This window comes from Palaemon carinicauda, chromosome 18 (assembly GCF_036898095.1).
Source record: "Palaemon carinicauda isolate YSFRI2023 chromosome 18, ASM3689809v2, whole genome shotgun sequence".
NCBI classification, from domain to species: Eukaryota; Metazoa; Arthropoda; class Malacostraca; order Decapoda; family Palaemonidae; genus Palaemon; species Palaemon carinicauda.
This window is the reverse complement of record NC_090742.1, coordinates 34,025,650-34,049,955: the sequence shown is the minus strand read 5'-3', so window position 1 is coordinate 34,049,955 and position 24,306 is coordinate 34,025,650. Positions and strand designations below refer to the sequence as shown.

The window sequence follows — 24,306 nt, the reverse complement described above, 5'->3', positions numbered from 1 at the left end:
TTATAAATGATAGAAGGTCATAATACCATAGAGATGGTTCAGTTCCTGTGCCAGATTTCTTGGAGGCTTCAATCTTTTTTCATTCCTTTCGAAACAGAGCGCATGATGTTGAGTTTTTTTAGTCACCATGTCTTTACTTGCTTCTGGACACTTTTCTTTAGGTTTTTCTATCAGAACTTCATAAGCCTTGTTTTTAGTTTCTATCTGAATATATTTTGCTTTTTACTTTCCATAGGCATGAATGACACTTATAAATCTCAATAAATTTGCCCCAAAACCTTTGTCCACCAAAATCTCAGACATTATGTTTTTGATATAGAGACTGACCAGGTTGACTCACCCTGCCACAAAAAAGTAGTTCCAGTCGGGGCAAATTACATCTGTGTGTAGATTACCTCCTTTAGATCTGAACGAACAATCGATTCTAGCAATTAGACCATACAATCAGATTGGAGGATTAATATGAACACTCACACAACAATATGCTGAAACTCTGCCCACTTAGATCTGATCTCACAGATTCAGTCGCTAGTGAATGGGCAGCCTTAGAGTAAAATGTTAAACAACAATACTTCATTTGCACATTTACTTCCTTTATATACAGTAGTAGGAACTAGATCATAAAAGTGAAGATGAGGAGGCTTTTGCTAATACTGTAATTAACAAGCATAGCAGTGAAAAATTAACCTTATGAATCTCAGTTCACATATACAGTACTATGTTTTATGTAAATAAGCTCTCCCTTCAATTGGCAATCACATAATGGTGCTTAATATTTCATAACATCCTTTTCATTAAACCTATTTTGGTACTGTATAAGGTAATCCTCCCTCTGGGAAGAGGGGTTAAAAAAAGATTATATTTTGACACTTACTGGGGATTAAATTCCCCAAGACAATATCAAGGATTTACAAGACACCATGAGTGGTTTGCCAATAATTAGTTGTCTTTTTTAATGTAGTTGCTGCACACTATGAATTAACCTATCTCAATTTGAATGTTTATGGCCAGGCAACTTATTTGTTATATCTGCATACAGTAGTATCATTATTTTACCATGTGTCGGTAAATTTTTTTCTCGTTGATCATTAGAACAAAATGCTGGAGCTAGCTTAGTTGTTATATATTGTAGTGCTGTAACAGCAATTCTATTTTAACTGCTGCATCATGCCATTGATATTTAAGTTACCATCGTTTCTTATTATTTCTTTGAACCTCTCCAGATGTTCATATTGTTTCTTCTCCTAAAACTTGGTTTAATCAACATTTTCTTGCAAAATTAAAAAAAAAAATCCCATTTTCTTTCTCATCAATACACACACACCCTTAGTAAAGAAAGGAATATTCTAGCAGTAAGTGGTAACTGAATCACCAGCCTCCCTTGTTCCTTTCAGTTTCTCTATCGACATTGCAATAAGTTCTCAATTTTGAAAGGTTTCTGCTTATCTAGAGTGATGAGAAGCCCTTATAAGATGATACAATTACCAAAAGCACTATTTTTGAAAAATCAATGGTATTGGAGATGAATATGGTAAAGCATCAAGAGAATGCAGAGGAAATTTCAACTGAGGATGAGGAGTTGTTGAGAATATGGCAGAGACCGCAATATTTTATAAAAGATAAGGCTAAAGCACGGCGAGTAGCAAATCTATTTACTAACAATGCAATGTCGCATATCCATAACATTTCAACGAAAATGATAAAGCAGTCGATTCTAGATGGACTCCTTGTCGAAACTGAACGTAGGTGTAAAAAGACAATGACCAAGTGTCCACAAAGCATAATCAAGTGATGTAGTTCTTGGTAGTGAATGCTGTTCAACATAGATTACTACTGATAAAAGTTCTCACAGAGGGAGATTCTCCCTCCAAGCAGTAACCACCACCTCCTCTTCCCGCTCTCTCATCTCTCCTCAAAGGTAAAAAGTGTTAATTTGTCTAAAGGTACATTTCTATTTTTTATCGTGAATTATTAATTTGTCTTAATTTCTAATGTTAAAGATTATAATTAATTCCTAAAATAACATTAAAACCCTTTAAAAATAAGTGTAGAGTAATCTCGTGCCTTGCCACCACTAACCGATCGCATCCTCAGTGCCTTGCGAATTTATGAGTATATCATGTAAATCTACATTCTAGACTTTCTTTATGTCACAGGTTTCTGTGGGAAGATATGTTTTATATTTTTCATATTTTAATCAATTTTTGCTATAAATGAGAGAGAGAGAGAGAGAGAGAGAGAGAGAGAGAGAGAGAGAGAGAGAGAGAGAGAGAGAGAGAGAGAGAGAGAGAGACTGTATTCAGTATATATATCAGCAGATGAACGAATGCTGTATTTCTGTTTAAATTTCTTTCACCGACACAAAGCAAGGAATTGCTCACCACAATTAACGATATAAGGTAGTAATATTAATATCATTCTTAAACTTGGTTATTAAAGGTATTAATGCATAATCATTTCAGTGATTCATTTCAAGTAAAATACAGTTAATTTAGCTAAAATATGAAAAAAGTTGGAGACTGGGGGCCCATATTAGACAGACTTACCATATATTTTTAAGGAAAAATTCATTTTGTACATGCAAATTGGATATACACTTGTTTTCACAAACTAATTACAGTATTGGCGGATAACTAGAGTTGACGACCATAAATATCTGTATATACTTCGCAGCTTTTCATCTATTGCAGGAGTCCTGGAATGGAACACCCGCAATAGCCAAGGTATTGCACTATGGTATATGAGTTTTTAAATATTTAACTTAGCCGGTGAATATATAATAGCTGCAACTCTGCGGCTCGACAGACACATACATAAAAAACTCGCGAGCGATCGCTATGCAGGTTGCGGGTGTGCCCACCAGCGCCAACTGTCGGCCAGATACCACTCTCGGATGTAAACAAAACCTTCAATTTCTCTCTGTCGACGTTGACGACAAGACGTACTTTTACTCGCTGTAGAACCTGGAGTTTTCCCATCATATCTGGTGAAGTACTTTAATTTGGTTTGAGCTTTCGCAGTACAGGTGTTTTTCTTCAAAATAAACCCTTGAACTCTTTTTTGAATCGGATTATTTGTTGATGACTTAGATCGTTTTTTGGAATTTTCCCTTGACTAATTCAAAATGGCTGACCCTTCTCAAGTTCCTAAGTTTCGAAAGTGTAATGCTAGGGACTGTAATAGGCGTCTTCCAAAGGCTTCTCTCGACCCTCACACTGTTTGTTCCAATTGTCGGGGTAAAACCTGTCAATTGGGAGATCGGTGTGAGGAATGCGTGGGCCTTTCGGAATTCGATTGGATCGAATTTGAGAAATATACACGCAGACTAGAGAGAGATAGGGTAAGGAGAAGTTCTTCTAGGTCCGTAGATTTTTCCTCTCCACATGCCCCTGAACCTAATCCTTCCCCTGTAGTGGTTGTTCCTAGCCCCCCTCCTAGCACTCAGGAACCGTCTATGCAAGACATGATGCGTGCTATTCATGCCTTGGGGGAGAGAGTTGAGGCTTTAGCAAGTGACCGTAATCAACTCATGGCGGACGTGAAGGAACTCAAGTGCCAAAGTGCCACGGCGGAAAGTGGGAAAGTGCCTAGTGTTACGCAAAGTGTTGTGAATAGTGTTGCGACCGAGGGTTCGTCTGTTCGTGCCTGTCGTCCACCTAGTCCGGGACCTCTTGCAAGCTCCCAAGCCCAGGGTAGAAGCAATGTCGTACGACTTATGGGTTCGAGAGGCTTTGATCAGCGAACAGACGTTCCCTCTTTGGTATCAGGCGTATCTCGTCAAGATCGCCCCTACCATAAGACGAGAGAGCCCATTTTTACCTCGTCGTCCGAAGGCGTTTCACGTAAGAAACCTTGGACCAAGGTCTCTAGACCTTTAAAACGCAAGTCGGTCCCTTCAGGACAAGTCCAACGTCCCGGATGTAGCCACTGGGACAGTTCGGACCCGTTGCCGTCATCTGATGACTGCTCGCCGCCTAAGAGAGGCAAAGTTGTGCCGTCTCAGTCGCTAACCCCGTCTGTTACCGCACCTACTTCCGTAGACCCTAAATGGGTGTTACTGCAAGACATGCAGTCTAAGCTTGCGTCCTTGATGAAGGACTACAACGCAGAGAAGGTTTCCGTTGAACCTACTGGCCATCAGCCATCCAAGCGTTCTGTTGTGCGTCCTGTTGACGTGGATGTAGCTTTCTCGCGTCAACCAGTTGGGGTTGTTCCTCCCCCGATGCGATCCAGTGTGGATTGCCACCCGCACGTTGACGTTAGGCAACGCACTGATGCGATTGGTGACGTTCAGGACGTTCACCAACAATCAGAATTGACTTGTTTTGACGCGGTGCGTCAACCTCCGCAACCCGGTTGGGTGTTGACTGCACAACCCAGACGGTCTAAACAGTCTCGGGTGGACGCTGTGCGTCCTCACGCACCTGTTGTTGTTGACAGTTCCCAGACTGTTCAGCAGTTTCAGGACGCTGCGTCCTGCTCCGTCACGTATGCACCAGTGCGACCAGACTCTGCGAGTCAAACGTTGCCTACACCTTTGCCGTTTTCTCATCAGTTATCAGATGAGGAACTGTCAGATGAGGACGTTGCTGAACCACAGCCTGAGGATCAGCCTTCAGAATTAGATGAGCCTAAAGCAGTTCCACCATCTATGGACTTTAGAAAAGTCATGGCTGTTTTTAAAGAGTTGTTCCCTGATCACTTTATTTCTGTGGCTCCTCGTTCGCCGCCGTCCGAGTTTGTTTTAGGCGTTCCTGCTACCATGCCAGCCTTTACGAAACTCGTTCTCTCTCACTCATCCAAGAGAGCTTTACGGCTGTTAGGCGATTGGTTAGAGACCAAGAGGAGTTTAGGGAAGACGGCATTTGCCTTCCCCCCATCTAAACTCTCGTCTAGATCGAGCGTCTGGTATGCCACGGGAGAAGTTCTCGGCTTGGGAGTTCCTGCCTCTGCCCAGGGCGACTTCTCAAGTCTTGTAGACTCTCCCCATCGCCTTGCCATGAGACGCTCGAAGATTAGTTGGTCACCCTCGGACCTGGATCACCTTCTTAAAGGCATATTTAGGCGTTTGAAGTCTTTAACTTCCTGGACTGGTGTTTGGGAGCCCTGAGTAGGAAAATCTCATCTGCCGATAGGGATGTTTCCTTACTCATTATGTCCTGCATGGACAAGGCCGTCCGCGATGGGTCCAACGAGCTTGCCGCTTCATTCACGTCCGGAGTCCTTAAGAAACGAGAGTCTCTGTGCTCTTTTCTTTCAGCAGGAGTGACGCCATGCCAAAGATCTGAGCTACTCTTTGCGCCCTTGTCTAAGTGCTTGTTTCCTGAAGTCTTAGTTAAGGAAATTGCCTTGTCTTTAGTGCAGAAGGACACCCACGATTTAGTTGCGTCCTCGGCTCGCAAAGCTCCCCCTTTGCCTGCCTTGTCTGCTAGACATAGGATAGACACTCCAGCGTCCAGGTTTATCCCGCCCTTTCGTGGCAGAGCCTCCAGCAGGGGAGGTGCTCGTGCCGAAGGGAAGAGAGGAAAGAGGAAAGGATCCAAGTCCTCTCGGGGCAGAGTCTGACTGCCTGCAACTTCAGACAGCAGTAGGTACCAGACTCAAGAACTTCTGGCAAGCCTGGGAGAAGAGAGGCGCAGATCAACAATCTGTGAGGTTGCTCAGAGAGGGGTACAAAATCCCTTTTGTACGCAGACCTCCTCTAGCGACGTCCCCCATCGATCTCTCTCCCAGGTACCGAGAGGAAGCAAAGAGACAAGCCCTGAAACTGGAAGTGTCTCTTTTACTAGAGAAGGGAGCGGTGGTCAAAGTCTCGGACCTTCAATCACCGGGGTTTTACAACTGTCTCTTCCTAGTATCAAAGAAGACAGGAGGTTGGAGACCGGTGCTAGACGTCAGTGCTCTGAATGTCTTTGTCACAAAGACGAAGTTTACCATGGAGACCACAAAGTCAGTCCTAGCAGCGGTCAGAAAGGGAGACTGGATGGTCTCTCTAGACCTAAGGGACGCTTACTTCCACATCCCCATTCACTCAGACTCCCAACCTTTTCTGAGATTCGTCTTCGACGATGTGGTGTACCAGTTTCGGGCCCTGTGCTTTGGCCTAAGCACGGCTCCTCTCGTGTTTACGAGGCTTATGAGGAATGTGGCAAAATTCCTCCATTTATCGGACATCCGAGCCTCCCTTTATTTGGACTGGCTTCTCAGAGCCTCTTCCAGTCATCGCTGTCTGAAGGATCTCAATTGGACTCTAGATCTGACCAAGGAATTGGGACTCCTAGTCAACTTGGAAAAGTCACAGCTGGTCCCATCACAAACTATTCTGTATTTAGGGATGGAGATTCACAGTCAAGTTTTTCGGGCTTTTCCGTCGGCCCCCAGAATAGATCAAGCCCTGCTCGTCATCCAGAAGATGTTGAAGAAAGAACGCTGCTCAGTCAGGCTTTGGATGAGTCTGGTAGGAACGCTGTCATCCCTGGAGCAATTTGTCTCGCTAGGAAGGCTACACCTCCGACCTCTACAATTCAATCTAGCTTTTCACTGGAAAAAGGACAAGACGCTAGAGGCGGTCTCGATCCCGATTTCCGAAAAGATAAAGACTTGTCTGACTTGGTGGAAAGACAATATCAGTCTACGAGAGGGTCTTCCCCTAGCAGTTCAGAAACCCAACCATGTTCTCTTCTCGGACGCATCGGACTTGGGCTGGGGCGCGACGCTGGACGGTCGGGAATGCTCAGGTCTGTGGAACTCGAGTCAGAGGAGCATGCATATCAACAGCAAGGAGCTTTTGGCGGTTCACCTGGCCTTGATAAGCTTCGAGTATCTCCTTCGAGGCAAGGTGGTGGAGGTCAACTCGGACAAAACCACGGCCTTGGCGTACATTTCCAAACAGGGAGGTACCCACTCACTGACTCTGTACGAGATCGCAAGGGACCTGCTCATCTGGTCAAAAGATCGAGGCATCTCCCTAGTAACGAGGTTCATCCAGGGCGACTTGAACGTCCTAGCAGATTGTCTCAGTCGGAAAGGTCAAGTAATTCCAACCGAATGGACCCTCCACAAGGATGTGTGCAAGAGACTTTGGGCGACTTGGGGTCAACCCACCATAGATCTCTTTGCAACCTCGCTGACCAAGAGGCTTCCAATCTATTGCTCTCCAGTCCCAGACCCAGCAGCAATACATATAGATGCCTTCCTCCTAGATTGGTCACACCTAGATCTTTACGCATTCCCACCATTCAAGATTGTCAACAAGGTACTGCAGAAATTCGCCTCTCACGAAGGGACAAGGTTGACGTTAGTTGCTCCCCTCTGGCCCGCGAGAGAATGGTTCACCGAGGTACTTCGATGGCTAGTAGACGTTCCCAGAAGTCTTCCTCTAAGAGTAGACCTTCTACGTCAACCACACGTAAAGAAGGTACACCAAAGCCTCCACGCTCTTTGTCTGACTGCCTTCAGACTATCGAAAGACTCTCGAGAGCTAGAGGCTTTTCGAAGGAGGCAGCCAGTGCGATTGCTAGAGCGAGGAGAGCGTCTACCATTAGAGTTTACCAATCGAAGTGGGAAGTCTTCCGAGACTGGTGCAAGTCAGTTTCCGTATCCTCGTCCAGTACCTCTGTAGCCCAAATAGCTGATTTTCTCTTATACCTGAGAAAAGTTCGCTCCCTTTCAGCTCCTACGATCAAGGGCTACAGAAGCATGTTGGCCTCGGTCTTCCGGCATAGAGGCTTAGATCTTTCCAACAATAAAGATCTGCAAGACCTCCTTAAGTCTTTTGAGACCTCTAAGGAACGTCGTTTGGCTACACCTGGGTGGAATTTAGACGTGGTCCTAAGATTCCTCATGTCAGACAGGTTTGAGCCTTTACATTAAGCCTCCCTGAAAGATCTCACTCTTAAGACTCTTTTCCTGGTATGCTTGGCCTCGGCTAAAAGTCAGTGAGCTTCATGCCTTCAGCAAGAACATCGGGTTTTCGTCAGAAAAAGCTACTTGTTCTCTGCAGCTTGGTTTCCTAGCCAAGAATGAGCTACCTTCTCGTCCTTGACCTAAATCTTTCGATATTCCTAGCTTATCGGAGATCGTAGGCAATGAACTAGAAAGAGTATTATGCCCTGTTAGAGCTCTTAAGTTCTACTTAACTCGTACTAAACCTTTACGAGGCCAATCTGAAGCGTTATGGTGTTCGGTTAAGAAACCATCCTTGCCTATGTCAAAGATTGCTTTGTCATATTTTATCAGATTGTTAATACGAGAAGCTCATTCACACTTGAGTGAGGAAGACCGATCTTTGCTTAAGGTTAAGACGCATGAGGTTAGAGCTGTAGCAACTTCCGTGGCCTTTAAGCAAAATAGATCTCTGCAAAGTATCATGGACGCAACCTATTGGAGAAGCAAGTCAGTGTTCGCGTCATTTTACTTGAAAGATGTCCAGACTCTTTACGAGAACTGCTACACACTGGGACCATTCGTAGCAGCGAGTGCAGTAGTGGGTAAGGGCTCAACCACTACAATTCCCTAATTCCATATCCTTTTAATCTGTCTCTTGAAATGTTTTTAATGTTGTTTTTATGGGTTGTTCGGAAGGCTAAGAAGCCTTTCGCATCCTGGTTGATTTGGCGGGTGGTCAAAGTCATTTCTTGAGAGCGCCCAGATTAGGGGTTTGATGAGGTCCTGTTGTATGGGTTGCAACCCTTGATACTTCAGCTCCTGGGAGTCTGTCAGCATCCTAAGAGGAACACTGGGCTCCGTAAGGAAGACAGACTTACAAGGCAGAGTAATCGTCTAAGTCGACTTCCTTACCAGGTACCTATTTATTTTGGTTTTGTTATATTGATAACTGTCAAAATGAAAAAACTCTTAGCTTATACGATGTAAACATATTTAACTCTGGTCTCTACCCACCTCCTTGGGTGTGAATCAGCTATTATATATTCACCGGCTAAGTTAAATATTTAAAAATGATATTTTAATTATAAAATAAATTTTTGAATATACTTACCCGGTGAATATATAAATTAAACGACCCTCCCTTCCTCCCCAATAGAGACGCAGTGGGACGAGAAGAAATTGAAGGTTTGTTTACATCCGAGAGTGGTATCTGGCCGACAGTTGGCGCTGGTGGGCACACCCACAACCTGCATAGCGATCGCTCGCGAGTTTTTTATGTATGTGTCTGTCGAGCCGCAGAGTTGCAGCTATTATATATTCACCGGGTAAGTATATTCAAAAATTTATTTTATAATTAAAATATATTTACGGATACGTGGAACACATCGAGTATATTTCTTCTATTCCTTATGGAAAATATTGTTTTGGTTTACAAGCTCCATCCCGGAATGAATGAAACTCGTAAAACTTATGTACCACTGTACATGTACTGTAACCAATCCAAATACATACAGGAGGTCCTCAAGTTACAAACGAGATCTGTTCTTGCAATATGTCGTAAGTCGATTTCCGTCATAAGTCAAATTTCATATACAGCACAGGTATGTACATGCATGCATACTTACATACACACTGTATATGTATAATGCACTTTTAAAAGAGTAAGAATAATCACTTGCCATTCATAAATTACTGTACCTTATATTTACAAATACTGTACAGTACCTGTACTCTAAAGTAGTGTACCTACACTAGTACAGTACTTGTAGACAAAGTAATATTGTACATAAAAAAATTCTTTACCTTTATTCCTGTGGTTGGTAAGACAACCTTACTGAGAGGAGGAAGTGGAAGTTGCTGGAGAACCTTGAAGAAGAGCTGGAGAGTCAGGATGAGAAGTTGGAAGAGGAGCTGGAGAGTCATTATGAGATGCTGGAAGAGGTTCAGGAAAAGCTAGAGATGGTGTTGTAGAAGATACAGAGGTAGAGTTGAGGTTCAGGAGCAGGCTTCTCTACCTTTTTAAGTATATAGACAGGTTTGTCTGACAGGCTTGCACCTTCTTCGCCTCCATGATCTTGCAAACCCTCAGAGCATCCATGACCCTCTGGACACTTTTGTAAATCTTTCCATGCTGGGATCCTGTTCCTCAAACTTTGCCATTGCTCCCTCTAGCAAGGCAAAACATTACGTCATGACTTTGGCTGTAAATTTCTTGGGCTCTGGTATTGGAAAGTCTTCCTCTTCTGCAATTACCCAGCTCTCCACCTCGATGAGGTCCTTAGAAGATAACTCCTCTTCATGAGACGCTACAAGCTACGGGACATCATCAGCATCCTACTCCAGATCCAGCTGCTTAATAAGGGCAACAAACTTCTTGGTGATAGCTTTGACTATCTCTTCAAAGCCAAATAAATTGTTGACAAATGTGGGGGGAGCTTCTTCCAGACACCATTCATGTTGGTTTGCTTCACCCCATCCAAAGCTTCAGCAATGTTCTTGACAGAATCTTGGATGTTGTGGGACTTCAAGAACATCTTGAGGGTCATGTCCTCCTCCTCCTCTGTCGCCTCCAAAGTCAAAGCAATTGTCCTATGGAGGTACAGTAGTAGGCCTTGATGGAAGCTATTACACCTTGGTCCATAGGTTTTAATAAGGAAGTATTGTTGAATGGCAAGTAAACCACCCAGACATTTGGACCGAAGTCAGCTAAGTTGGCAGAATGATCAGGAATATTATCCAACACTAGCAGCACCTTGAACAGTTAAGGCCATTCTTAGCACAATACTGCTTCATCTTAAGCAAAAGGTTCTTGAAAAACCAATAATCAAATAACAAAAGGGTCCCCCATCCCTTCCTATTTGACCTCCAGATGACAGGTGGCTGAATCTTCCAAAACCCCCTTGAAAGTTTTGAAATCTCAGCCCAGTACATCATCAAAGGCTTCAGCTTGCAGTCAGCAGAAGCATTGCCCCCACAAAGCAAAGTCAAGTCTATTTTTGCTAACTTTGCATCATGGTATAGTCTTCTCTTCCTTAGCGGTGTATGCCTAGTCTGACATATGCTTCCATAATACAGTATGCCAGTCTCATCCACATTCAGCACAAAACCCACCTTCCCTAACCATCGCAGCCAATGCATCATGGAATTCACTTGCTGTTTCATTATCAGCACTAGTAGTCTCACCTTGCACCTTAAGGTTATGCAAATTGGCATGAGCCTTAAATTGCATAAACCACCCATTACTGGCCACAAACTTCTCGATTTCATTCCCTTCCCCCTTTGGGTTTTCAAGGTTTCAAACAAAAACTTAGCTTTCTTCTGAATCACCATTAAGCTCACTGGGATACGCCACTGATTCTGGTCGTCCAACCAGAGCACTATCAACTTCTTCTCAATCATGACCCCACTGCATTGTTTGTGTAATAATGGTCAACTTCATAGGGGGAGATCCTTTTGCATACTCATAGATGTGATTTTTGTCCTTGATGACAGTGGCAACTGTAGAACGACTAAGACCTAACACACAACCTATGTTCAATGGGGTTTCTCATATTATCCGTCTCACTTCACATGTCCACTTTCAGTTCCACCGTAATGGCTTTCCTCTTCTTAGATGCACTGCTATCAGAAGTCTCCCCCTTATGCTTTCTAGACAATGCACAGCATAAAATAGAAACAAAAATATCCAAAATCGAGCAGTACCAAAATCCCAAATGCATATCACAAAGATGGCGAACTAATGTTAAAGTACCATGTAACGCACTACAGTACTCTGTGTTGGCAAGTTGTTCATCATAATAATGAACCAAACATCGTAACTTGAAATTGAGTTATGAAGATTTTTTAAGTACCTTACAGAAGCCCGTTCGTGATGGCAAATTATCGTAACTTGTGACTGTCAAAACCTGAGAACTTCCTGTTTGACACAACATAAAGAGAGATATCTGTATTTCTGTCACTACTCTTGAATGTTAAGTAAGGTTGAGAAGCAAACAGTACTACGTGATAAATCCCTTGAGAGTGAGTACAGCATTTATAAATTCTACTGAATTAAGGATAATCAACAAGCAAACCAAAAATGGACATCCCTAATGAAGATAAGGATAAAAACAGAAAATCAAAGTAGTTTCATTAAAGCTGATGCAACTGATCCTTAATAAAAACTATGGGGCTTATTAAATAAAGACATAAGAATCATAGCCAAGTAACCTATATGAAAATAATTCAACACCATCAACTTGTAAACAGAACAGCTAAATAAACAAATATTACTATCCCTCAAGAGACTGGTCTTACTGTCTATTTTCAACAAAAGAAAGAGATTTTGAATTACTGTATTCACTAAACCCTCAGTTATCCGGATCCCCAACTTATCTGGCCTATTTTTGGATCATGAGATAGTTTCTGTAATAAAATATTAGCAGTACCTTTACACATATAAAAAGGTTGAAATAACTTTCAGTAAGATTTTTTAAGGACTGCAGATGGCTAAGCATAAAGATATAGTTATCTAAAATATATAAGACAAAGTATCAACTTCAATAAAAATAAACATAAGGGGTTTTGAGGAAGAAAAAAACCTAGTTTTGGGGAGGTACTATGTGGTCTCCAGGGATTTTGCTATGAAAGGCTAATTTTATTATATCTTTAGCACTTCAACATTCAAAAGATATTCCATGAACTATAGGATCTTCGTGCAATGATGATGATGTAATGATGTCACCCATAGCAGATAGTTCTCAGTATTGGAGGGGCTGTGTTCGAGTTCAAGAGCGCTTGAACTTTAAGGTCTCTCTTATACATATTGAGTCTATGCTTTGCAAATTGATACACTGGCTCTAGAGCAGGGAAGACAATATTTCCTTGGTATTTATGTCATACTGGATCCTATACTCTAGGGTTTCACAGTTAAGTCCTTGGAGACCACACAGCACATTAACTCTTCAAAAATATATAGAAATACAAAATACATCACCAGCTAAAGGTGAAAGTGTAACATTAAAAATAGCTCTTCGATACAAAGCAATTAGAAATGGTGTAATATCTTTTCATTATTGTGACAGTTTATTAATTACAACTAGAAATTCATAAACAATGATGCAAAGTGTATGTTTACACTGCTGAATATGTGTGGTAGCCTAGCCCTTGAATACAATACTTACCTAGCTCAAATACTTAGTGGGATAGTAATTTGGTTTACATATCAATTGTTGAATTACAGTGATTATTATTTTGCAGCATATTAAGTACTTGCGTGTTGTTAAAAAACTTTCCTAGGTTATAATTCACTTTCAAAATGATTTGCGTTTGTTATAAGAATATCTAAAAGCCTAATGCACATAAAAGTAAGTGTGTTTTATCAAATAGACTAAGTTATCCTAGGTTGTGGTTATTGGTGTGGCCTACCTAAACTAGTGTAAATTTGTCTAATACAACTTTTTGATTTATCAGCAGGCTTTTCCCCAGATTTTCATCTGATTAGCAAGGCTATACTGAAATAAAAATGCATGCATATCTTGTCAAAAGGTTCCTTGTTTCCATGTAATTTGAAAAACTCTAGTACATTATTTCATGTATCTTACTTTATATGGCTTTTTAATAACCAGAACTTTGTACACACTTCAAAAGAAAATGCTTAGTATAAACTTTGATATGAAACATCACAATCAAAACATGACAAGATGAAATATCGAGCAGAAGAGTAAAGCAATTAACATCCGGTTTGCTAAACTGCCTCAAAGTAAACCTGGACAAAATGCAAACATAAAACTCAAAACGACAAAATAACAAAACCATAAAACAATATCCAAAGTTAACACTTCTAACAAATAACTATCTGGAGAAAGAAACCAGGATATACTCACATATGCTCTGGATGATTTCGAATACAGTCTATCATTCCAGATGGGGGAATTTCACCCAAACATACACGGTGTATGGATGTGAAAAGTGGGAACCTGAAAAGAAATAATGAAAAAAGTTTAGTTCTTTGGATCCTTTATGAAAATACTATTGACAGGCCAATTACACAAGCCAATTAAAATTCCACAGGATGGATGAGAGTTAAGATTCTAATAAAAAAAGAATTTTATCTCAATCAGGTTAAATGACCTTTCATAATAAGATGACTTTAAATAACATGAAATCAATTATGTAAAATCACTTCTCCCATATACAGTGTAATCTACAAGAATTTTTTTCTTCTTTGATATTTACTTGGCAATCACTAATGGATAAAGGCCTCAAACTGGGTATAAATGGTAACTACCTCTCCAGTCTGACAGCTCCTAAGCACATTCTTACATTAATGAGTGACTGTTTATTCTTCAAAAGTAAAAGTTGTTCCCATAGCCCTTTCAAATTAGATGAAATTACCATCCCTCAAACGAAGGGTTGGAATATGTTAACTCCTTCTCTAATTGGTGGGCATGTACCACCATACCTTAAGAGGATTCTTTTCTTTCTTAAGGAGGCCGGCCGGCTAATGCCGTTTTTCAAGGACAGGACTTTGACATTCATACCATTTAATAAGTTAACTTAGGTCATATCCAAACTGAATAGGATTTTTGCCTCCCTTCGGTTTTGCGACGCCAGGGCAATTTATTCTGAAAGTTAGTGTTTTACAAATTCTATCTCCTCCCTTGATAATTAATATTAAGACCTGTGATTACTAACCTATATAGACCTGATGTAGACCTCCAATTAAATGAATTTTTTTTTCTAAAAATAATCTTTTTGCTAGATATGAATTTTTTCATTATGGTAATAAAATAAACCCCAAAAATCAGGGGAAAAAATTCAAGAAAAAAATATGAAACAAAAACTGGAAAAAGGGCAATATTTGATAGTTTTATAATGTCTTTCCAACTTGTATACCAAATTTCAATGCTATTATCTTTAAAACTAAACGAGAAGATAGAATTCGAAGGTCAATAAGTATAGTTTTGAGATACAGGGGTTCAAAGTTTTTCTTTATATTTTTACAAAGACAATTTTAATAAATCAAGATTATTATGAATTTTATGTTCCTTTTTTGGATATTAATAAACCAAACTAACTTATTTATCATAATTTTATCATAAATGAAGATCCCTTTGCTCAATATCTTGCTTCTTTAGGCAAGACGGTCGCTCCATCATCTCTCTTTCACTGACTTCGCTAATTTTGCCGATATTACCCACTTCTGAACTCTTATTAGAGAAAATTTTCTTCTTCCTAATGTTAGAGAGATGTTGGAATTGTCTTTTCCTCTTTGGCATGATGAAATTCTTGCCAAAACCGAGAAAAACAGACGTAAAAACAAGTGAATGTCAGAGGTCAAACTCAAACGTGTACTCTCTATGAGGTTTGTGCTAGGACTAAAGGCTGAAGGGTGTAATTACCGTGTAATATATAATTTTGTAACTCAGGGAATCTATACAGATGCCATTGCTCACAATCTGTTTTATATTAAGATGTAATAATTATCAAAATTTACAATAACAGACGAAATACTGCATTTTCTTGTAGGGAACAATGTTTTTGGTTTATTGAGTTACTTTTACTAATTACCCCGTAACTATGAAAGTAAAGAGGAATTTTGGCAAAATATTTCGTATACGCATTCTCCATTGCCATGCAAAGCTCGGTGAACTTTTTCAGGTTTATATGGTTCTTCCTATACCCCTATATATTGGCATACCGGCAGGGTGACTTAACATCTTCAATTGCAAGGTCAAATATAGTACAATACAGTATCATGCTTTATAGTGAAGATTTAAGAGAGAATACAGGGAATGAATTAACTCCAATAGGGGTGCATTTGCTCTTAAAAGCAGCAGGGTTTCATTAACTCTTCCACCCAATGAGCATAAAAGTTTTTCAAGCAAGATATCTAATTTAGGGGTCTGTTGTTATTACCAACTGCTCATGTCCTTATATGACTGCTCTTGATTAAATTCCCCTAGAAATCAACAGCCTTAGTGCTATCTACAGTATTCCTTGCCTGTAAGTGGTACCAACTTAAGTCAATAGAAAGCGAGTACTATAAGCACATTATTAGCACTAAATCTCTGGGAAATATTTAGCCTCGGAATGTTTTATCAGATGTAAAGAGATATAAGATTGATATTATATGTTCATAAAATTTTCTTCCAATTACTTTTTCTATTATTTTAGAGTTGTGGTCTTCGCAGGGCAGTATAGTACAGTCTGCTCATTTTGTGAGTGCCAATGTAGACAGTACTGAAGGTTCACTACAGCATCCATTGGTTCCCTGGCTGTATCACTTTCTACCTTTAAATTTTTCATCCTTTTTTCTTTGATATCTTCCAAAATAACAGTCTTATTCAACTTTACTTTGCTATATTTTTTTTCCTCAATTGTTTAGGAATGTGACTCAGTGGTCTTGTTAAAATGATTTACAATAATAATGCAGAAATAATAATGTGTTTTGTCTTACCAATACAGTATTGGTTTCTAGAAGGTATTTCAATATCTAAATCCGTAAAACCAGTGGAGCATGACTTACTGATCATTTTTTAGTTTCAATCCCATCAAGGAAACAAATAAAAATTGTCACATTAATGAATATAACTGAGTGTTAGATAATAAGCCTTAAAGATAAAAAAATACACTTACCTATCTTCCATATCCTTGTTCTTGAGCATATAATTTACTTCAGCTGCAGTCTGAGGTCCTTGAAGTTTCTGGCCATTTAACATTTCTTTCTCAAGCTCTTCAATAGACTAAAGAGGGTGATAAAAAAAGTTCCATTTATAGAAAAATTAAAAAAAAAATTTAAAAACAATTAATGAAATACAGTACTGTACAGTATTTAAAAAATTACCAGTGCAGTACATCATTTCTACCCTCCAAAGCTAGGACAAGTCCCTTTTTTCCCCAGTTATAAAGAAAGATTATCTCTTACCTTCCCTGTTTTAACAAATGCTTCAGCAACTCTCCTATTTCTGCCTCCATAACATGTTGTGATAAGATCTGCAACACCACAACTTTCAAAGAATGTACCTAGTTTTGAGCCAGCATAGAATACCTGAAAATAAAATGCCATAGTAATATTGGAAAAAACTCTACTATGATAAAACAATCACAATTATGTAGTTCATTCCAATAAAAGTTCTATAATATATAAAGGATGAGTTAAACAGTGAACAAGGAAATTAATTAATTTTCATTCTCAAAATTTTTTAAAAAAAGGACCTCACCTCACAGAATTTAATCATTTCCATCAAGCCTAATCTTATGACAGCAGCTTTTGTGTTATCACCGAAGCCAAGGCCATCAATGAAACCGGCCCCTGTTGCTACAATGTTCTGGAATATAATACAGAAATTTATACCTATGCACAAAGCACATACATTTATATGAACAATTGATATCCATCATTATATAAAAAATAGGCATAAATAATTCCTATACATATACAATACTGAATAAAGTGAAAATGATATTTTAATTATAAAATAAATTTTTGAATATACTTACCCGGTGAATATATAATAGCTGCAACTCTGTTGCTCGACAGACAAAAACAGTAAAAACTCGCCAGCGATCGCTATACAGGTTGCGGGTGTGCCCACCAGCGCCAACTGTCGGCCAGATACCACTCTCGATGTAAACAAAGACTCAATTTCTTCTCATCCCACTGCGTCTCTATTGGGGAGGAAGGGAGGGTCGTTTAATTTATATATTCACCGGGTAAGTATATTCAAAAATTCATTTTATAATTAAAATATCATTTTTAAATATTTAACTTAGCCGGTGAATATATAATAGCTGATTCACACCCAAGGAGGTGGGTAAAGACCAGTTAAATATGTTTACATCGTATAAGCTAAGAGTTTTTTATTTCATTATGACAGTTATCAATATAACAAAACCAAAATAAATAGGTACCTGGTAAGGAAGTCGTCTTAGACGATTACTCTGCCTTGTAAGTACGTCTTCCTTACGGAGCCCAGCGATCCTCTTAGGATGCTGACAGACCCCCCGGAGCTGAAGTATCAAGGGCTGCAACCCATACAACAGGACCTCATCAAACCCCTAATCTGGGAGCTCTCAAGAAATGACTTTGACCACCTGCCAAATCAACCAGGATGCGAAAGGCTTCTTAGCCTTCCGGACAACCCATAAAAACAACATTAAAACATTTCAAGAGACAGATTAAAAGGATATGGAATTAGGGAATTGTAGTGGTTGAGCCCTCACCCACTACTGCACTCGCTGCTACGAATGGTCCCAGTGTGTAGCAGTTCTCGTAAAGAGACTGGACATCTTTCAAGTAAAATGACGCGAACACTGACTTGCTTCTCCAATAGGTTGCGTCCATGATACTTTGCAGAGATCTATTTTGCTTAAAGGCCACGGAAGTTGCTACAGCTCTAACCTCGTGCGTCTTAACCTTAAGCAAAGATCGGTCTTCCTCACTCAGGTGTGAATGAGCTTCTCGTATTAACAATCTGATAAAGTATGACAAAGCATTCTTTGACATAGGCAAGGATGGTTTCTTAACCGAACACCATAAAGCTTCAGATTGGCCTCGTAAAGGTTTAGTACGAGCTAAGTAGAACTTAAGAACTCTAACAGGGCATAAGACTCTTTCTAGTTCATTGCCTACGATCTCCGATAAGCTGGGAATATCGAAAGATTTAGGCCAAGGACGAGAAGGTAGCTCATTTTTGGCTAGAAAACCAAGTTGCAGAGAACAAGTAGCTTTTTCTGACGAAAATCCGATGTTCTTGCTGAAGGCATGAATCTCACTGACTCTTTTAGCCGAGGCTAAGCATACCAGGAAAAGAGTCTTAAGAGTGAGATCTTTCAGGGAGGCTGACTGTAAAGGCTCAAACCTGTCTGACATGAGGAATCTTAGGACCACGTCTAAATTCCACCCAGGAGTAGCCAAACGACGCTCCTTAGTGGTCTCGAAAGACTTAAGGAGGTCTTGCAGATCTTTATTGTTGGAAAGATCTAAGCCTCTATGCCGGAAGACCGATGCCAACATGCTTCTGTAGCCCTTGATAGTGGGAGCTGAAAGGGATCGACCTTTTCTCAGGTATAAGAGAAAATCAGCTATTTGGGCTACAGAGGTACTGGTCGAGGATACAGAAACTGACTTGCACCAGTCTCGGAAGACTTCCCACTTCGATTGGTAGACTCTAATGGTAGACGCTCTCCTTGCTCTAGCAATCGCACTGGCTGCCTCCTTCGAAAAGCCTCTAGCTCTCGAGAGTCTTTCGATAGTCTGAAGGCAGTCAGACAAAGAGCGTGGAGGCTTTGGTGTACCTTCTTTACGTGTGGCTGACGTAGAAGGTCTACTCTTAGAGGAAGACTTCTGGGAACGTCTACTAACCATCGAAGTAACTCGGTGAACCATTCTCTCGCGGGCCAGAGGGGAGCAACTAACGTCAACCTTGTCCCTTCGTGAGAGGCGAACTTCTGCAGTACCTTGTTGACAATCTTGAATGGTGGGAATGCGTAAAGATCCAGATGTGACCAATCTAGGAGGAAGGTATCTATATGTATTGCTGCTGGGTCCGGGACTGGAGAGCAATAGATTGGAAGCCTCTTGGTCAGCGAGGTTGCAAAGAGATCTATGGTGGGTTGACCCCAAGTCGCCCAAAGTCTCTTGCACACATCCTTGTGGAGGGTCCATTCGGTTGGAATTACTTGACCTTTCCGACTGAGACAATCTGCTAGGACGTTCAAGTTGCCCTGGATGAGCCTCGTTACTAGGGAGATGCCTCGATCTTTTGACCAGATAAGCAGGTCCCTTGCGATCTCGTACAACGTCAGTGAGTGGGTACCTTCCTGTTTGGAGATGTACGCCAAGGCCGTGGTGTTGTCCGAGTTTACTTCCACCACTTTGCCTCGAAGGAGATACTCGAAGCTTCTCAAGGCCAGATGAACCGCCAAAAGCTCCTTGCAGTTGATATGCATGCTCCTCTGACTCGAGTTCCACAGACCTGAGCATTCCCGACCGTCCAGCGTCGCGCCCCAGCCCAAGTCCGATGCGTCCGAGAAGAGAACGTGGTTGGGTATCTGAACTGCCAGGGGAAGACCCTCTCTTAGGCTGATATTGTCCTTCCACCAAGTCAGACAAGACTTTATCATTTCGGAAATCGGGATCGAGACCGCCTCTAGCGTCTTGTCCTTTTTCCAGTGAAAAGACAGATGGAATTGAAGAGGACGGAGGTGTAGTCTTCCTAGTGATACAAATTGTTCCAGGGATGACAGCGTCCCTACCAGACTCATCCACAGCCTGACTGAGCAGCGTTCTTTCTTCAGCATCTTCTGGATGGAGAGCAGGGCTTGATCTATTCTGGGGGCCGACGGAAAAGCCCGAAAAGCTTGACTGTGAATCTCCATCCCTAAATACACAATAGTTTGGGATGGGACCAGCTGCGACTTTTCCAAATTGACTAGGAGTCCCAATTCCTTGGTCAGATCTAGAGTCCAATTGAGATCCTTCAGACAGCGACGACTGGAAGAGGCTCTGAGAAGCCAGTCGTCCAAATAAAGGGAGGCTCGGATGTCCGATAAGTGGAGGAATTTCGCCACATTCCTCATCAGCCTCGTAAACACGAGAGGAGCTGTGCTTAGGCCAAAGCACAGGGCCCGAAACTGGTAAACCACATCTTCGAAGACGAATCTCAGAAAGGGTTGGGAGTCTGAGTGAATGGGGATGTGGAAGTAGGCGTCCCTTAGGTCTAGAGAGACCATCCAGTCTTCCTTTCTGACCGCTGCTAAGACTGACTTTGTGGTCTCCATGGAAAACTTTGTCTTTGTGACAAAGACATTCAGAGCACTGACGTCTAGCACCGGTCTCCAACCTCCTGTCTTCTTTGATACTAGGAAGAGACGGTTGTAAAACCCTGGTGATTGAAGGTCCGAGACTTTGACCACCGCTCCCTTCTCTAGCAAAAGAGACACTTCCAGTTTCAGGGCTTGTCTCTTTTCTTCCTCTCTGTACCTGGGAGAGAGATCGATGGGGGACGTCGCTAGAGGGGGTTTGCGTACAAAAGGGATTTTGTACCCCTCTCTGAGCAACCTCACAGATTGTTGATCTGCGCCTCTCTTCTCCCAGGCTTGCCAGAAGTTCTTGAGTCTGGCTCCTACTGCTGTCTGAAGTTGCGGGCAGTCAGACTCTGCCCTTAGAGGACTTGGATCCTTTCCTCTTCCCTCGCTTCCCTTCGGCACGAGCACCTCCCCTGCTGGAGGCTCTGCCACGAAAGGGCGGGATAAACCGAGACGCTGGAGTGTCTATCCTCGGTCTAGCAGACAATGTATGGAAAGGGGGAGCTTTGCGAGCCGAGGACGCAACTAGATCGTGGGTGTCCTTCTGTACTAAAGACAAGGCAATTTCCTTAACCAAGACTTCAGGAAACAGGCACTTGGACAAGGGCACAAAGAGTAGCTCAGATCTTTGGCATGGCGTCACTCCAGCAGACAGGAAAGAACATAGAGACTCTCGCTTCTTCAGGACTCCGGACGTGAATGAAGCGGCAAGTTCGTTGGACCCATCACGGACGGCCTTGTCCATGCAGGACATAATGAGTAAGGAAACATCCTTATCAGCAGAAGAGATTTTCCTACTCAGGGCTCCTAAACACCAGTCTAGGAAGTTAAAGACTTCGAACGCCCTAAATATACCTTTAAGAAGGTGGTCCAGGTCCGATGGTGACCAACAAATCTTCGAGAGTCTACAAGACTTGAGAAGTCGCCCTGGGCAGAGGCAGGAACTCCCAAGCCGAGAACTTCTCCCGTGGCATACCAGACGCTCGATCTAGACGAGAGTTTGGATGGGGGGAAGGCAAATGCTGTCTTCCCTAAACTCTTCTTGGTCTCTAACCAATCGCCCAACAGCCGCAAAGCTCTCTTGGATGAACGAGAGAGAACGAGTTTAGTAAAGGCAGGCACGGTAGCAGGAATGCCTAAGACAAACTCCGACGGCGGTGAACGAGGAGCCCCAGAAACAAAGTGGTCAGGGAACAACTCCTTAAACACAGCCATGACTTTTCTAAAGTCCAAGGATGGTTGAACTGCTTTAGGCTCATCAAGTTCTGAAGGTTGATCCTCTTGTGGTTCAGCAACGTCCTCATCTGACAGTTCCTCATCCGATAACTGATGAGAAAACGGCAAAGGAGTGGGCAACATTTGACTCGCCGAGTCCGGTCGCACTGGTGCATGCATGACGGAGCCGGACGCAGCGTCATGGAACTGTTGAACAGTCTGGGAACTGTCAACAACCATAGGTGCGCGAGGACGCACAGCGTCCACCCGAGACTGTATAGACCGTCTGGGTTGTGCAGTCAACACCATACCGGGTTGCGGAGGTTGACGCACCGCGTCAAAACAAGTCACCTCTGATGGTTGATGAACGTCCTGAACGTCAACAACCACCTCCGTGCGTCGCCTAACGTCAACGTGCGGCTGGCAACCCACACTGGGTCGCATCGGTGGAGGTACTACCCCAACTGGTTGACGCGAGAAAGCTACCTCAACGTCAATAGGACGCACAACAGACCGCTTGGATGGTTGTTGGCCAGAAGGATCAGCGGCAACCTTCTCCGCATTGAAGTCCTCCATCAAGGACGCAAGCTTGGACTGCATGTCCTGCAGTAACACCCATTTAGGGTCTACGGAAGCAGGTGCGGTAACAGACGGGGTGAGCGACTGAGACGGCACAACTTTGCCTCTCTTAGGCGGCGAGCAGTCATCCGATGACGGCAACTGGTCCGAACTGTCCCAGTGGCTACAACCGGGACGTTGGACTTGTCCTGAAGGGACCGACTTACGTTTCAAAGGTCTGGAGACCTTGGTCTAAGGTTTCTTACGAGAAACACCTTCAGACGACGAGGTAAAAATGGGCTCTCTCGTCTTACGTTGGTAGGGGCGATCTTGGAGAGATACGCCTGATACCATAGAGGGAATGTCTGTTCGCTGATCAAGGCCTCTCGAACCCATGAGTCGTACGACATTGCTTCTCCCCTGGGCTTGGGAGCTTGCAAGAGGTCCCGGACTAGGAGGACGACAGGCACGAACAGACGAACCCTCAAGCGCAACACTGTTCACAACACTTTGAGAAACACTAGGCACTTTAACACTTTCCGCCGTGGCACTTTGGCACTTTAGTTCCTTTACGTCCGCCATGAGTTGATTTCGGTCACTTGCTAAGGCCTCAACTCTCTCCCCCAAGGCATGGATTGCACGCATCATGTCTTGCATCGACGGTTCCTGAGTGCTAGGAGGGGGGTTAGGAACAACCACTACAGGGGAAGGATTAGGTTCAGGGGCATGTGGAGAGGAAAAATCTACCGACCTAGAAGAACTTCTCCTTACCCTATCTCTCTCTAGTCTGCGTGTATATTTCTCAAATTCGATAAAATCGAATTCCGAAAGGCCCACGCATTCCTCACACCGATCTTCCAATTGACAGGTTTTACCCCGACAATTGGAACAAACAGTGTGAGGGTCGAGAGAAGCCTTTGGAAGACGCCTATGACAGTCCCTAGCATTATATTTTCTGAACTTGGGAACTTGTGAAAGGTCAGCCATTTTGAATTAGTCAAGGGAAAATTCCAAAAAACGATCCAAGTCATCAACAATTAATCCGATCCAAAAAAGAGTTCAAGGATTTATTTGAAGAAAAACACCTGTACTGCGAAAGCTCAAATCAAATTAAAGTACTTCACCAAATATGATGTGAAAAAACTCCAGGTTCAACAGCGAGTAAAGTACGTCTTCTCGACACGTCGACAGAGAAGAAATTGAGTCTTTGTTTACATCGAGAATGGTATCTGGCCGACAGTTGGCGCTGGTGGGCACACCCGCAACCTGTATAGCGATCGCTGGCGAGTTTTTACTGTTTTTGTCTGTCGAGCAACAGAGTTGCAGCTATTATATATTCACCGGCTAAGTTAAATATTTAAAATTCCCCCTACTACAAGTCTTAATGACTGTGCCAAGTTTGACAATAAAGCAATCACAACATGAAATACGGTACATGAAATTAATAAAACAGGTGTGGAAAGCTTCTAAGAAGGCTAATATATAAAAATGAAAAATGTTATTTTCATTAGTAATATAAATTTTTGAATATACTTACCCGATAATCATGTAGCTGTCAACTCTGTTGCCGACAGAAATCTACGGTCGGGATACGCCAGCGATCGCTATACAGGTGGGGGTGAACACAACAGCGCCATCTGTGGTCAGGTACTCCAGTACTTCTTGTCAACACCACCTCAATTTTTTCCTCGGTCCACTGGTTCTCTATGGGGAGGAAGGGTGGGTCAATTAAATCATGATTATCGGGTAAGTATATTCAAAAATTTATTTTACTAATGAAAATAACATTTTTCAATATTAATCTTACCCGATAATCATGTAGCTGATTCACACCCAGGGTGGTGGGTGGAGACC

The 24,306-nt window shown here is 42.1% G+C and overlaps 1 protein-coding gene across 1 annotated transcript in view; it reads right to left on the bottom strand.

The window, feature by feature from the left end:
* Positions 1-24,306, bottom strand: part of LOC137657252 (glycerol-3-phosphate dehydrogenase [NAD(+)], cytoplasmic-like) — a 158,437-nt gene that overhangs the window by 56,938 nt on the left and 77,193 nt on the right. The window contains exons 6-9 of the mRNA XM_068391590.1: positions 17,091-17,198; positions 16,796-16,918; positions 16,507-16,613; positions 13,752-13,844 (exon numbers count right to left, since the gene is read on the bottom strand). Coding sequence (XP_068247691.1) covers positions 13,752-13,844; positions 16,507-16,613; positions 16,796-16,918; positions 17,091-17,198 — 431 coding nt within the window. The remainder of the gene's footprint in view (positions 1-13,751; positions 13,845-16,506; positions 16,614-16,795; positions 16,919-17,090; positions 17,199-24,306) is intronic.